The sequence below is a fragment of the Falco peregrinus genome, chromosome 2, assembly GCF_023634155.1.
Source record: "Falco peregrinus isolate bFalPer1 chromosome 2, bFalPer1.pri, whole genome shotgun sequence".
NCBI lineage: Eukaryota > Metazoa > Chordata > Aves > Falconiformes > Falconidae > Falco > Falco peregrinus.
Window position 1 is genome coordinate 26,796,804 of NC_073722.1, and position 16,623 is coordinate 26,813,426.

The window sequence follows — 16,623 nt, forward strand, 5'->3', positions numbered from 1 at the left end:
TCAAGCCCATTTTGAGTGTGGTCATGGTACATTGTTGATAGGATCATAGACATAGCCCAAGGTAGTGATTATAGAATTTCATCTAGATGATGGTAGCACCTGAATTCTTGCTTCTATTCATATTTGGAAGAGTAAAATGTTGATTGGTTGGACAGTGTTTACAGATATAAGTAGCCCATTAATTTGGCAGATTTATTCTGAAGAGTGCAATTAAGACTGTGTGTTAAAGGTCTAGACTGTTTACACATTCAGATCACGCTGTTTATGTCCTCAAATTGATTGTGGTTTCTTAAGAAAAAGTATAGCTGATGAATTTTTTTTTTAAGACATTGCTATATGTGGGAGCTGCAGTATAAAAACTGGGATGTAATTACTTGTGGGTTCATGGCTTTTTAGGTGCCTGTGGTTCATGCTTGAAGTCTTAATGACAAAGAATGAGAACAATAGCCATGCCTTCATGAAAAAGATGGCAGAAAACATCAAGCTCACCCGAGATGCTCAGTCTCCTGATGAGCCAAAGGCCAATGAAGTAAGAAGTGCAGTTCAGATAAGTGTTGGGTGATGGGATGAGGGTTTCACAAGCAGTGGATGAACAGGATTTGCAGGAAATTTGAAAGCAGTAACTCAGAAGTTTTTATGGTCTTTTAGAGTGTTAATTGCGAGCATTGTATGTTGTCAGTCTCATTCTTTAAAAGCCTTGCTGACCTTATCCAGCACACAATACCTAATGAAGTTAATAAACAAAATTTGTTAAATATACCTGTTGCTGCCTGCCTGCCTTTTTTTAACTCCTACTGCCTGGTTTCCCAACGTAAGTATCTTCTGCTGTTGGAGGAGGAAATACTGTATTATGGCTACTGTTAAACCTATTAAGTTTCTAGCAGAGATGGGAAGCTCTTGTTTGGGTAAGAGCTTCTACTGTACAGTATAGGCATGTAAAGTATTACTAGTTTTTATTAAATAGTATCATATGAAAAATGCGGAGTTCTGTATGTATTTGAAGAGTCAACAGTATGGTTAGTGATGTAATTACAAAATATGTCCTTAGTGGTTATTTTAACACATAAATTAAACTTCTTAGAGAACTGCATTCTCTGTACACTGTAAAAACAGAATTCCTAAAGCATGCTTTCCTTTTTTTCTTCAGAAACTTTATACAGTATGTGATGTAGCACTATGTGTAATCAACAGCAAAAGTGCTTTGTGCAATGCAGATTCACCGAAGGACCCTGTATTGCCAACCAAATTTTTTACGCAACCTGAAAAGGTAAATTTATTAATTTAATCTCCAAAGTGAAAAGGGGGAGTACTTTGATTTCTGTAATTGATAGCTGGTTATCTCCCTAACATAATATCATGGAGTGGGAAAATGCATATATTTTATCCTCAGCAATTAAATTCTGTAATGTCAGCTGTATGCTATGCTATCTATGTATTCTGAACATGTGCCAGAAATGTTTGTAACCAGGTGAGAGATAACTAGAATAAATACTGATATTTAGCATGTATCGTTAGATCATTTGGTTGAAGTATTTTACAAGTGCATCTGAATATATGAGAATATATGTATATTCTGACTGTATCTGATTTAGAATGCAAAGCAGACGAAAAAGAAAGAGGAAATATTTTTTTATGTTATGCGTGGTATGTTTATATTTGATAATAGCCATTTGGCTCTTTTGTTTGCTGTACAAGTTGGTCCTATTATTGCCTAGTAAGAGTCTTGGTGAGTGTAGCTCTACTGTCAGTAATGAGGTATACTTCTAAAAAGTGTAAGTGGAACCAAAGTAATTCTCTGAACCAGACCTGATGGTTTTTCTCAGTGTCTTAGACTGTTAATTAACAGCTTTTCCAGAGTCTGTTTAAGCAAAACTTTATTTAATTGTGAAATGGCTGATGCCATGGTAACTGTGAGCTGTTGTCTGTGATAGCTACCTGCATTCAGATACAGTGTTTTGGTTTGTGTAAGCTGTACTAAGAGTGACACAGGTAACAACTTTCAACTTGTTCAGAGAAAAGAGCACCCATTCTCCTCTCCTTGGAATTCCTATTAAAATGATGCAAGTGGAAAAAACAGGGAGGGCAGTTTTGCTTCATTTCAAACGATTTATGTCATTCAATATGGAAAAATGTTAATCCCAACTTCAGGTATGGCATACTGTCATTCATTAATGCTCGTTCAGTAATGGAGGAAATCTCCTCCAAAATACTAGTTTGACATGTATTTATTAGGTTGATTCATTTGTCGGCAGGTTGTATGGTGTGAAATACCTGTAGCACTACAAACTAGTAGCATCTAGTTTGAGAAGTCAGTCATGTATATATAAAAAACTAGCAAGATTGAGAGATCAAACACAACCTTTTCTATTTTATTTTTATACAGGATTTCTGCAATGACAGGAATTACATTTCAGAAGAGACAAGGGTTCTTCTTTTGACAGGAAAGGTACTGTATTTTGACAAGTTACAATTCTTTGAATATTACTTAGGGCTTTTTCAATGTCCTGGACTGCTGTAGTTTAAAAATGGTATTAAGAATTTGTGTAAAATAATCTGTGAATCTTTTATTTGATGGCATAATTAGTGCCTTTAAAATACTACCTGGTGAGTACACAACACCAGGATTGTTACCTATGCACTGAGGCATAGGTTCCTTATTAACTGCATTTTTTCACATAAGTACAGGTTTCTCCATTATTCAGGTAAGTGTGGCATAATGTTACGATGCAGATACTGAATTGTGACAGTGCCAGCATTGGAGGCCTTAAATTTTCAGTCTTAATATTTTTAATATAGCTGTTAATGCTGTTAAATTCAACTGCATACATCTGCATCCTCTTGAATGTCTCATTTTATTTCAGATGTAATTTGGCTGATGCCTTCACAGGGGAGAGAAAATACTAGGGGTTGTTTTTTTTCTTCGCGAGGGGTGGGGTGGGGGTGACAGGCACACCCACAAAAAATAATAAAAACCAGAACCTATTTTTATACCTTTTACCATTAGCTGTCCATTCTTGGGATTCTGAAACTGTCTTTCTTAGGTTCTGGTTAAATTATGTTAGAATGCTTTGTAGTCTAGCTCAAAAAATTAGCAGGTCTTTTTTTCTTGAGCATAGCGAAAGAATGCTGGCTGACCTGTAAAATATAAAAATCCTGAGAACAGTGGAAATCATGGTTTAAATTAAATTTAATGTGCATTTATTCATTTTCATGTTCTGTGTTTTATGAACTGTTACTGCATTCATTTCTGAAGTCTTCAGTTAGGGCATAGTTTGTTCTAATTGTTCATTGTAAGAGTAGAGACAAATGACCACTTTCTAAATAGTCTAAGCATATCATTTGCTTCTTCACACACTGTTTTTTCATTTATACAAGAAGTTTCCATTATCAAAGCAGTTCATACGGGTGAGGTTTGCTCAGTTGGCAGAATCCTGCCTCTCCTTACTTCATGTTCACCGTGTGACACCAGCTTGGATGCTACTCGGTGAGCTGGGTTGGAGTTACGTTAGAGAGGGAGGAGGCAGATGGAAGACAGTCACCTTTAGCAGCAGCCCAGTACCAGACTGGTGCTCTAAATATCCTCAGAAGGTGGTACTGTCTACTGCCGTAATTGTTTCACCTTTGTCAACATTCAAGTACAATGAATGAAGCATTTGAAACAAGTTTAGCTGGGTATGTAAACTTAGTACATTTCTCTTTTGATAAGGCATTCAGCAATGTAGACTAAAGTTATGTCTTAACTAAAAAAATCTTGCTGGTGTAAGACAGGCTTCTCTCCTGAATTCTGTTAAAACAGTTAGATTTGAGGAGGAGGGATGTCCCATACCAAGCTAGTATTATTTATTTAATTTTCAATGTTCTGAGAGGACAAACATTATTCCGCGCTCTAATAGAAGACACAGACACATGCTTCTTTTTTCTGCCTTCTTCCATTTCAGAAAATGCAGATGTGCAAGGATACCCCACTGACTCTGAACAATGGTCCTTTTTTTTGGCTTGATACTGTGTTTTCAGAGGGACCGATACAACACGATTAGGGAGAGCGTGCAAGTCTAGCCATGTTCTGCAGTACATGCCCCTTCTTATTCCCCCAGCATTCATAATTTTTATAATGGGATGCGAGACTCTGCATCTGTGCCTGTTGGTTTTGATATCTGCTTATGGACTTGTTCCCAAATTTATCTGCTCTGGTTTTGAACCTCCCCATGCTCTGCCTTCACAATCTCTTAATGGAGGTAGATGCCAGAAATTTGCAACCTGCTGGCTGCCCTTTCTCTCACAAACACTTTTCTCTCTCCTATTAGCTGTGCCGAATGCTTCCCACTTTTTATAGAATACAGAATCATAGAATCGTTTAGGTTAGGAAAGACCTTTAAGATTATAGAGTCCACCACTAAACCATGTCCCTGAGCACCACATCTATACATCTTTTAAATGCCTCCAGGGATGGTGATGCAACCATTTCTCTGTTCAATGCTTGTCCACCCTTTTGGTGAAGAAATTTTTCCCAATATCCAATCTAAACTTCCCCTGGTGCAACTCGAGGCCATTTCCTTTTGTCCTATCGCTTGTTACTTGGGAGAAGAGACTGACACCCACCTCACCACAGCCTCCTTTCAGGGAGCTGTAGAGAGCAGTAAGGTCTCCCCTGAGTCTCCTCCGCTGCAGACTAAACAATCCCAGCTCCCTCAGCTGCTCCTCATAAGAACTGTTATGTAGTCTCTTCACCAGCTTTGTTGCCCTTCTTTGGACATGCAATAAATTGAGTTACTTGGTAAACTGAGCAAATAGAATATTACAAGAATAATACGTTAAAATAAATGTGCAGTATTAGCACTAGGATGATGCAGCTACTGAACATGTGCTCAGTAACAGGCCATTCCTGTTGAGATCATTGCTTTTTTTCTTTTTATTTGCTAGCCAGATGTTTTCCAGTATCTGTGGTATCTCTCTCCTGCCTGCTCCCTTATAATTTCCACACATGGGGATTACTTTTCTTGTGGGAATGTCTTAATAAGTTAGCTTGGTCTCTGAGGAAATGTAAAATTACGTGAAGAATGTGACACACCAGTTATGAAAACTTCTTTGACTCCTCCCCAGAGACAAAATAAAAAACTTCCTGCTGCCTACCCAGCCTGACCAAATCAGTCAACGAGCACCAGCCGTAGCAAGTTCTAAAATACCATCGCTGTATCAGAGGACCCTAGAATAGATAGTGTTAAATATTTTTACACTAGTTTTCTGTATCAAAGTGTACACATTTCCTAATGTTGTAGTGAACCTAATTCTGCATTACGTTTTGGAAAGCCTTTCCCAGAGGTGCTTTGCTTTGCAGTTATAGGATGTTAGAATCATTGAATATCTCAAGTTGGAAGGGACTCCTAAGGGTCATAAAGTCCAACTCCCTGCTCCTCAGAGGATTACTTAAAACTAAACCATATGACTAAGAACATCTTCCAGATGCTCCTTGAACTCTGACAGGTTTGGTTGTGCAGCCACTTCCCTGGGCACCGTTTCAGTAAGCAATTACCCTCTCAATGAAGAACCTTTTCCCAATGTCCAGTCTGAACTTCGGATGCAGTTTCATACCATTTTCTCATGTCCCGGCTGGTCACCAGAGAGAGAACAGCACCTCCCCCTCCGCTGCCCCCCTTGAGGAGATTGTAGTCTGCGATGAGGTCACCCCTCAGCCTTTTCTTCTCCAGGCTGAACAAACCAAGTGACCTCAGCCATTCCTTGTAAAGTTTGTCCTCAAAGCCTTTCACCATCTTGGTCACCCTCTTTTGGACACACTCTTAATAGTCTGATGTCCTTTTTATATTGAGGCACCCAAAACTGCACATGGTATTCGAGGTGGGGCTGCACCAGTGCAGTGTAGAGTGGGACAGTTACCTCCCTTGACCAGCTGGTTATGCTGTGTTTGATGCACCCCAAGACACAGTTGACCCTTTTGGCTGCCAGGGCACACTGTTGACTCATATTCAACTTGCCATTAACCCAGATCCTCAGATCTCTTTCTGGAGGACTGCTCTCCAGCCTCTCATCCCCCAGTTTGTATGTGTAACCAGGATTACCCTGTCGCAGGTGGAGAATCAGGCACTTGCTCTTGTTAAATTTCATATGATTGGTGATTTTCCAACTCTCTGGTCTATGCAGATACCTCTGTAAGGCTTCTCTACCCTCAAGTGAGTCCACAGCTCCTCCTAGTTTAGTATCATCAGCAAACTTATTTAATGTACATTCAACTCCTGCAGCTAGATCATTTATAAAAATATTAAAAGAGCACTGGCCCTAAAATTGAGCCTTGGGGAACCCCACTGGTGACTGACTACCAGCCTGATGTAACCCCATTTACTATAACCCTTTGAGCCTGACCTGTCAGCCAGTTGCTCACCCAACATACTACGGACTTGTCTAGCTGTGTGCTGGATGAACTGTCCAGAAGGATACTGTGAGAGGCCGTGTCAAAAGCTTTGCTAAAATCCAAAACCACCATGTCTGCTGGTTTCCTTTGGCCAGCTAGATGGGTGACCTTGTCATAAAAGAAAATTAAGTTGGTTAAGCATGACTTTCACGTTGTAAACCTGTGCTGGCTATGACCAATGACTGCATTGTGTCTCAAGTGTTTTTCTGTAACTCCCAGAATAACCTTCTCCATAGTTTTACCAGGCACTGAAATGAGACTGACAGGCCTGTCATTACCAGAGTCTTCCTTCTTACCCTTCTTGAAAACTGGGGAACATTTGCCAGCTTCCAATTGACTGGGACCTCTCCAGACTCCCAAGGCCATTGAAAAAGAATGGAGGGAGGTCCCACAGTGACATCAGCCAGCTCATTCAGTACCCCGGGATGAATCCCATCAGGCCCCATAAATTTATGTGCATCCAGCTGGAGCAGCAAGTCACAAACAAGTTCAGGGTCAGCTGGGAGTTTATCGTCCCCTCAGTCATGGTCTTCCAATGCAGCACTCTGGGGGTCCCAGGGAAGCAATGATGGGCTTCAGTAGCCCCAAGTTTGCTCTCCCCATATGCAGGCTTGAAGTTTTGTTGGCAGTTTTTCTCCTGTTGCCAACAGTTTGAAACTCAACTATTACGTGGTCACTGTGACCAAGAACAGTCACCAATCACCACTTCACAAGTCCTTCTCTGTTCACAAAAAACAAATCTAGGAGGGCATCTTTCCTAGTGGGCTCCCTTAGTACCTACACCAAGAAGTTACCTTCAACATGGTTCAGAAATTTCTTGGACCTGTTTGTCTCCACTGTACGATATTCCCAGCTGATGTCTGGGGTGTTAAAGTCACCCATAAGGACAAGGGCAGTTATCTAGAGAGATCCCTTAATTCCTTGTAGAATAATTCATTGGTGGTGTCATCCTGGCTGGGTGGTTGATGGTAGACTCCCACTACATCATCTGCTTTATTTACTGTCGTCTTCATCCTTACCAAGAGGCTCTCAACTATGTTGAGACTGAAAGAAAATCGCCACATCCTTTCAGTCCTCTAACATTACCAACATTCTGGCTTTTGTTGAGACTTCTAGAGCTGTTGAGTCTTCAAAGCATGAGAGAGAGCAAGGCAATGGGTGAAGTGCTGTTAAATTATAAGAAATAAAAGTAGAGTAGACTGTTTTTTAAGTAGAGATGAGGTCTGTAGCTCTAGACCAATGACGTCATGACTGAGACTGTTAATCGAGAAAAAGTATATTAAAATACTTAAGAAAATATTTTAAAAACTAAATATGTGTCTGAAGTACCTATTTTTTAATATTTAAACATTTTCTTCTAGCCAAAACCAACTGGTGTATTAGGTACGGTAAACAAACCATTATCTGCAACTGGAAGGAGACCATATATTAGAACTACAGGATCAGAGACTGGAAGTAATATCAGTGTAAACTCTGAGCTGAGCTCTTCTGCAGGAAACAGATCACGGTACAGGAGTTTGAAATTTCTTTTGTCGCCTTTTTACTTCATGTTCTGCAGTGTGCTTGCGTGTTTTAGGACAGGACATGCTTTGATGTGCGTGCCTGTGTGTTTGAAGAGTGTCTTATCTACTTCAAAAAAATACAGTAGTTCTCTATAGGTAAAATCTCCATCTTTGCTTTTTGTTTTGTTTTTTTTTTTTAGTAGAAAAACATTCAGTACAGTGTTTAGGTGTGGCCTGTGTGTAATTACATAAAACACAACAGAAGAGACACTATACTGTCTGAAATTTTGGTCATTAACATTCATAATATTTTTACATCAGAAAATGTATCAATTGAAGAGACCAGCCATAATTAATACTAAACAGATTTTTGCAACTCACACATTTTTGATGTATAAATTAGGATTAATCCTAATTGGTAACAAGAAACATTTTTGATGTAGATGAAATATTCTGACCTATTTAATATTAAGAACAAGCTTGCTGAAGAGGACCAGGATCTCAGTGGAGAGATGCAACATATGATTGTAGTATTCGGTCTTTCTTTTAGTAAGTGTCAATTTTGTGTGGATCCAGAGTTTTTAGATTTGTCTTCAGTCTGGAGAAACAGTTTACACTTTCAAATTTTAAGATTGTATAATTTATTTTGGAATTGATTAACTGGCTAAGAGAAAGGGTTGAGGGAAGTAGAGAAAGTCACCTGTCATTGCTACAATTCATAAGGCTGAAGAGCAGCCTAATTCAGTTCAGAATTTGTGTTGTAAGTGTGCATGATACCTGCTGTAATAATCTTGTTTATTTATTTCTTTAACTATTTTGTTTTTAAAATAATTGTATGCTTGTGTAAATTAACATGAAGCTTGAGCATTGCTGGTCTTTATTTTTCTTTGCTACCTTTGCCAGTGTGGGCTTTTTCTATCAGGGAAAAAGAACACAGCCTTGTTTAGAGCATTGGTCTTAAGTTTGCAAAAAGAATCATAATGGCATTGTGTCTGTGATAAGGGATTTGGCTCAGTGACAAGCCAACACCTTTCAGATCTTTCCCAGTTCTCAGAAAGAAGATGTAAGTGTGGACTCGGGCAAATTCAACTCTTTATAATTCAGCCTGTGTTGGTTTTTTTTTATTATTTTTAAAATAATTGCAGACATTTTTCTTCTGCTGTTCTGTATATTTTGGTTTTATTTTGTCTTCAATTATGCTACCAGGGAACAAAGTTCGGATATATCAGAAACTGGAGTCAGTGAAAATGATGAAAATCCTGTAAGGATTATTTCAGTCACACCAGCAAAGACAGAACCTGTGAAAAACAAGGTACGTCTGGGGATTTTATGGACTGTATCTCTAATAAGCTTGGCATTGGACGTTTATTCAGCGTGCATCAGTGCAGGTGGTCTCTGAGGAACTGGTAATGTCTGATTTCATTTCAAGTAGTTATATCACTTTCCTAGCCCAATATTTTCTAGACCATTCTAGACCCATTATTTTCAAAACTACTGTTTATTTTATCCAGAGTAATTAATAGAGCTCACGTGCTCAAAAATAGCACAGGCAAACTGGAAGGGACTTCCTTCTTGTTTTTAAAAGATTCCCACCTTTATTCTGTGTTTTCCAGTATAAATAACAGTAAGGCTGTGATTCAGAGTGAAGGCTGACACCTGTAGCTTTAACTGAAGATACTGCCGGGAAAATTTCAAGCGGTCCTTTAGCATGAAATATGTATCTGACTTTTGGATTGTGTCACAACTGAAGTATTATTTAAACTTTGAGGATTGTTAATGCTTTCCCCCTTTCCATTAGAGACAGAGAAGATCATGCATAAATCATCATGATTTTTCAACTTCTAAAGCATAACAGTTGCATGTAGTTTAACAAAGGTAAATGTGAAGTCCTGCATCTGGGGTAGATTAAACTTAAGCAACAGTACAGTGTGCTGGAATCTGCCTGGCTGGGGTGTAGGCCGGCTGACAAGGACATGGGGGGACCATCACGGTGGACAACCAGTGGAGCATGAATCAGCAGCATGCCTTGGCAGCAGTGAGGGCAAGCTGGGCCCTGGGCTGCAATCAGCAAGAGTATAGCAAGCAGATTGAGGGATGTGATTATTCCACCCTATTTGGCATTCATTAGGCTAACCTGGAATACTGAGTCCAGAATACTGTGTCCTGCCCAGTTCAACACAGATTGAAAAACTGGAGAGAGCTTTGCAGAGGGTGGCCAAGATGATTTAAAGGCTTAGAGGAGTTGTCGTATGAAGAAAGGTTGAAAGACTTGGGTTTCTTCAGCCTATAGGGTAGAAGCCTTGGGGGAATCTAATCAGTCTTTCAATATCTGAAAGGTATTTGTGGAGAAGATTGAAGTACTCTTTTTCTCAAGGCTGCATGGTGACAGGACAGAAGGCTACAGGCAGAAGTTACTTCAGGGGAAATTCCATCTGGATGCAAGCAAAAATTTTTTTTTAAATCTGCATTGTGAGGAAAATTAAAGACTGGAATAGGTTGCTCAGAAAAGTGGTGGAATGTCGCTGTTCACGGCTTGGCTTGTCAGGGGCCCTGGATAACCCGAGGCCCTGCTTTCAACAGAAGGTTTGACCAGATGATTTCCAGAAGTCAGTTCCAACCTAGATGATTCTGTGATTCTAAAATTAAAAATAGATTTTTGTAATGATTGTGGGGATACATAAATGGTTCATGCTGTACATGTTTTAAGAAGTTATGTGTCTACTCAGTCTTTTTTGATTAGGTGAAATCGGAGTAATAAGCAGGTGTTTTGGATTTGTATCATCACATCTCTTTCTTAATCTTTTAAAACACAACATCCATGTGATATTCACACCTGTAAGTTAATGAAGAAGAAAAAAATCTTCCCCGACTTTCAATGTGTGATTCCTTTTTTGGTTCTATTTCCCCAAAGTAGGGTTCTTCTGAAAAGTTAGAGAAGTTAGGCAAAGCATTTATGAAATAAATCTTCAAAAAAGCTTTGTAGTTTACCTGTAAATTTCTTAGGAATAGCTAAAAAAAATAAAATAAAAAAAAAAAAATGTGCATGTATTGAAGTAAAAATCATTTGCTGTACCAGAATCATTACTCTTGCTCCTCAGTTCTCTCCTGTCAGTTGTTAAAGAGGCAGTAAAAAGAGCTTGTCCAGATGAACAGTCATGGAAGTGGCTGAGTTTTATTAGTTTTACTGTAATCTCACTTTTAAGCAACTTTAGATACATTGGGTGCAGATATTAATGTTATACCCAATGTAGAAAATCTTTTTGCAAGGTTGATGTCTGAAATCCCATTTAGTAAAACTTTTTACTAGGTCTAAGACCATGTGATGTATTTTTATAAGAACACATACTGTTTGATAAGGTTATGTTTCTGTCGGAGGGAGGTAACAATTTGAGTTTGCCTTTAGGAATCTCTTTTTTTCTTCACATTCAATATTTTTATTTTCTAGGAGATTAATTCTGATCAGGCTACACAAGGAAACAGCACTGAACGAGGGAAAAAAAGAACAGCAACAGCATCTGGAACTGAGAATATTCATCAAAAAACAGAAGAAAAAAATGTAGATGAAACAGGACCATCACTCGCAGCAAAAACCAGGAGAGGGCGTCCACCCAAACCTGAACCTCAGGGTACCACTGCAAAAAATGAGGAAACAAATAAACCACCTGTCAGGGGAAGGAAAAGGGCAGCAGTCAGTCAAGAAAGTCCAGGGAGTTTAGAGGCAGGTAATGCCAAAGCACCAAAACAGCAAGACACAGCAAAAAAGCCTGCAGCAGCACAGAGGCAAATTGATCTACAAAGGTAAGAATAAATAAATAATAAAATGCATGGGTCAGGTGGGCCTTTCCTGTGTCAAGATAAATCCTGAATTTACAAGTATAGCAGATCTAACATAGTTAAAGGGCACGACTAAACCACAGTGATTTATAAACACCATGGTCCGACATATATTGTGTTGTGTTCTGTTTTTCAAAGTAAGTACCAGGGCAGCTGGAATTGGAGAGATGAATTTACTTGGTCAGAACAGGATAATCTAGCCTGTTTTCACCAAATTGTATTTTACTAGCATGGCTACGTAAAAGAACCAAGAGTTGAAGGTGTTTCGGTGCATTCATTTATGCCAGGTACACTGGAATTTGGGTGCTCTGCTCCGCTTCAGTTCATTTATAATAAAGGCTTGAAAATTGACCATCTTTAATGAACAGAACAAATTGTAATTCCAGCTGTAATTCTTTTCTGATATTTTGGGTTTATGCTTGTTTAATATTAACAGTATTTCAATATATGTTTTAAGTAAATCAAAAGGAGAATTTGGAACTGTGTAAACTACAAAACAGCTCTTGGATGATGATTTATTTTTCTTTAGTGTTTCAGTGTGTTGATTTTATTTGCAATATAAACAAACCACAAATGCACATAAACACTGAGAAATTTGTTTAGCTGAATCTGATACAATAATAATTTTAATGCAGAAGTGTCCAAAATTGTAGAGCTATAAGATAAGGTCAGCAAGCCAGTGTGCTAGAAGGACTCTCAAATGGATTTAAAGGAAGAAAGAATCAGTGAAATGGTCTCTTTCAAGAGATTTTGTAAATTGAAGATCTTGCAGAGAACTTCAATCAAAAAGAATTACCTTTTCCTCTCACAGCAAGATTCGTACACCAGTAAATTGTGCAGTCTTTCAAGACAGTAGTAGTTGTATGCTGCATTGCAATGCTTGTTTTATACATCAGATTTCTTTGAGTCTTCATAACAAATTGCACTATCCATAGCCTTCAATAAGCAACCTGTATCAGATAGCTTCTTGAAAATATGTAATACCTCAGTGTTTCTTGGAAAAAAATACCAAAACATTGTTAACATTTTTCAGAAGCCAGGTGCTTGGAAGTGATGGAGATTCACTGTTGGAGATAGAGTCAAGTCCAGAATATTCCCAAAATGCAATGGATCTTTTTAAGGCCTGTGGGAGCAGCCAGGAAGATACTGAGGATACAGAGATAGCAGAGGGAGGCTTCCTTAAGGTGTAGCAGGCATCTTATATAGGACAATTCTGTTTTTTCTATTGTCGCTTATACAGCAAGGAATCAAAAAAAATGTGTCTGTCTTCCAGAGAAATGTATGTAAAAATAGCCGTGTCTGAAAGGATATTTTTTTTCCTCTTAAGCAGACATGTACAAGTTACTGTAAATATTTGAAAAACATTTGAAGTAGTGCTTGTTCTTAAGTAAGACAGGCTAATTTTATAAACCTGTGTAATTAAATAGTTAATTAGAACAAGTTACCATTCTTACTCTGTTTCAAGTGAAAGCTATGGATAAATGTATTTCTTTATGCTGAAAAAACATTACTCGGTGATGAAATTATTGTTATTCAACTTGTGTATTTCCTAGTTTATCAGGAAGTTGTGCTATACAGTAAGGAAATTCAGAAATATTCAATTAATTATGTAATTGCTGAGTAGATAAAAGATGGAGTGGGAAGAATCACAGTGTAAAGAGTGCAAAAGCTAAAATGTGAACAATATAGGTAGGATTTTGATTCAGAATCAATTGTAATTTCCATGTCCTCACAATTAACTTCTATTTCCTTTTTCCCCCAAAAAAGGTAAAAAGAAAACTTGCTCGAAAAGGGAGGAAATGAAGGCCAAATAAAGGCATGCTCCAAGCTTCTGCAAAAACTAGGATTCAGAAATTTCCTGTACAGGAACTGAAATTACTTCAAAACACAACAGCTTTCAGCTCTGAAACCAGAAGGAAAACTATGCTTCCCTTTCACACAAAATTAATCCTTCTCAATGGAAATGTAAAGCAGAAACTCTTGAGAAAGAGGCTAAAAGCATCTGTACTTATTTCCCCAGAGACTTTTTTTATGAAAAGTCAATAATTAAGCAAATTGCTTAACACTTGGTTCCAGTTCCTGCATTCTGGAGTTTAAAAGTGTATTTACACCATTAATTTCCATGCTGCATTTTTTATTTTAAAGAAAGTCAGAGGAGGTCCTTACACTGACATTGAAAATTCATGATCCTAGAGCCAGGTATTTCCCATGTTTCACAGAAAAAGTAGAAGTCTACTGAATGGATTTTAAACAAGACTAGAGGAAAAAAAAAAAACCCACAAAAAGTCTTTTTGCTTTACTTTTGGAGACTGTTTTATGTATAATTCTTTCTGCCTGCCTACTTTTCTGCAAAAATAAGATGTACAGATTTCAGTTCCCTGCTATGAAAAGTCATGTGGTGGCAATTTTATAAATGTTGCTTTCTGATTTTTATCAGAGTGGGAAAGTAATCATTTAAAATTATTATTAATTCGCAAGTAGACATTTCATTTTTAATTTTCCCTCCGTTTTAGTTTAATATAATTTGCAATAAATGTACATATTGATGTTTGTTTTATAAAAACATATATCACTTTTAAGTGTTTTTACTCCTGCGGTTCTGTTGGAATATTCTAAATTTTACAGGAGTAAAGACAGTCCAGCATTTGATTTTATAATGTTTGTCACCAGATTTTTATTATTGATGTAAAGAAAAAAAAAAATCAATTTTTAAAAATAGTTGGACTTTGGCAGCTTTGTAAGGAAAGTTGGAAATGTTTAGGATTGCTCTCAATTTTAAGCATTGTGCTGATTGGAAGTAAGTCTGTTTTGCATTTTGTCTTCCTGTCCAGGCTCATTTTTTAATGTTTCTTTTAGAAGATTGTTGCATCAATATTATGTTTCCTGGCATTGTTCAGCATAGATACAGTGTACACTTTTATGTACACACGATCATATTTAAGTTTGTTGCATAAAATAAACGCTTCTAGGTGTCATGTGGCAGTCTTTTTTTTTTTTTTTTTTCTTTTTTTTTTCTTTCACAGAAAACTACTTGCTATATCTGTGCATGGTCTTGGGTGTTCATAGATATAGGGTATTGAGCAAAGAAGTTTTAAGATGTTTTACTGCAGACAGTTCCATAGTTTAAAAGATAAGGTTTTTTAGGTGAAGTTACAGTGCTTTATCTCGTGAAGTTACATGGGAAGAAGGAGGTTGGTCAGCAGAGTGAAGGTGAACAGTTCACTTTGTTCCCTGTGCCTCAATTCCCCTTTTCTCTTCTGCAAATTGTTTTGAAATCCCTTGATTCATTGTAGAAGAGCTGGATGCTGTTGACCTCAGTGAAGGATTAGTTGCTCTCCTAAAATGTGTAGGGCGCGGCTGTGTGCTGTTAAACAATGGCTAACTCTATTGAGTGTTTAGTGGTGTTACAGTTATTTTTCCGCTGTAACAGAGAAAACCAGACTCTTCATGAAGCAGTATATGCAACTTTTCTAAAGCAGTCTGTGATGGTTTGACTTGAAGGATTTGAAATGCTTTTGACAAAGGAAGACTGGGAGATTTTAAAAGCATTTAATTACACATCTGTCAGGGTTTTGATTTCTAAAACTGAAATAATTTCACAAGATGGATTTACTGATCATAATGCAGTTTCTTTTTAGTGCTGTGGTCCAGTACTTCCCACACACAAAAGTTACAGTATTCTGGTTTAAACCAATTTTAAAATGTTTTTGTTAAAAGTTTTTAGGTGCTACCTAAAAAAGAAAGTCTCTTTTGGAAATGATCTCTGGTACCTCGTGGTGTGCCTCTAACAATGATTTGAAATCTGGACTTGACAGATCTTGCAAATATTCAGAATTGTTGTGAAAAGCATTGATGTGAAGTGCATAATTGGTGGGGGGGGTTTGTGGGGTGTCCCATTGTGTGTCTTTCCCCCCCGCCCCCCCCCCCCTTTCTTTTTGGATCGGTTTAAACATCAACTTACTCAGGGAATCCTCACAGAATAATTTAGGTTAGAAGGGATTTCTGGAGGTTCAGTGCCATGCTCAGAGTTTTTAGGGGCGCACCTGAGTTACTTCTGTATGTGGATTATCAGTATAGTCAAAGAAAATAAGTACATTCATGTAGCGAGTTATGCTGGGCGTAAATGGCTGTGTACAGAAAGAGCAGAAATGCAGTGTACAGGCTATAGGAGAGGCCTGCTGGCGGTGGCCTGCTGGTTTCTTTTCAGAACTTGCCCCAGATGAGGCTACCTACAGCACTTCCATGCCTATCCCCCACCGCTCCCCCACCAGCGCCCTGAGAGCACCCATGGCACAGCTCAGAGTTATCTCAGGATGGACATCTTTCTGGAAGAACAGTATCCCCTAAGGCCGGGGGTCATTACAGCAGTCTTGCTTGTGCTAGCAAGTAGTTGGAACCGTCAGCCTTTATAACAAATACAGGGAATTGCAGGCATGATTTTTATATATATATAAATTTATGCATTGCTAGTACTTCTTCTTAGGCTTTAAAGATAAGATCTATTAAAAAGTAATCAGTATAAAACCGGAATTGAGGGCAAATTATTCCAGAGAAAGGTGGGTGTTCGTACTTGGCTATATGTGAGGTTTTGAGTATTTTATGTAAGAATGGGAATTCTTTCATTGTAATAAGAAAAGTGGTGCTCAGAGTTTTTCACTTGTTAATGTGTGATAAAGAATAAAAGGAAGCCAGGTGAAACCCAGTCTTTATGGCTTTTTATCCAGTGTAGGATTTAAAGGTGCTGAGGTTTCACATTCTGTTACATAGTTAGAGCTAAGTTCTCACCATCTTTAAGTTCCCATCCTCATAAAAGTGTGGCTTTGTTTCTTAGCAGACATACATTTATTTCTGTTCCTTTGTGTC

At 38.0% G+C, this 16,623-nt stretch overlaps 1 protein-coding gene across 2 annotated transcripts in view; it reads left to right on the forward strand.

Moving 5' to 3' along the window:
* PDS5A (PDS5 cohesin associated factor A) overlaps positions 1-14,735 on the forward strand; it is an 85,952-nt gene extending 71,217 nt beyond the window's left edge. Inside the window, exons 27-34 of one of the 2 annotated variants that reach the window (XM_055796979.1) lie at positions 397-529; positions 1,148-1,267; positions 2,384-2,446; positions 7,786-7,931; positions 9,133-9,238; positions 11,372-11,724; positions 12,794-12,944; positions 13,528-14,735. In XM_055796979.1, the coding sequence (XP_055652954.1) occupies positions 397-529; positions 1,148-1,267; positions 2,384-2,446; positions 7,786-7,931; positions 9,133-9,238; positions 11,372-11,724; positions 12,794-12,944; positions 13,528-13,563 (1,108 nt within the window). In that variant the 3' untranslated portion in view covers positions 13,564-14,735. The remainder of the gene's footprint in view (positions 1-396; positions 530-1,147; positions 1,268-2,383; positions 2,447-7,785; positions 7,932-9,132; positions 9,239-11,371; positions 11,725-12,793; positions 12,945-13,527) is intronic. The other variant, XM_055796978.1, reaches the window with a different exon arrangement.
* Positions 14,736-16,623: the final 1,888 nt, after the last annotated feature.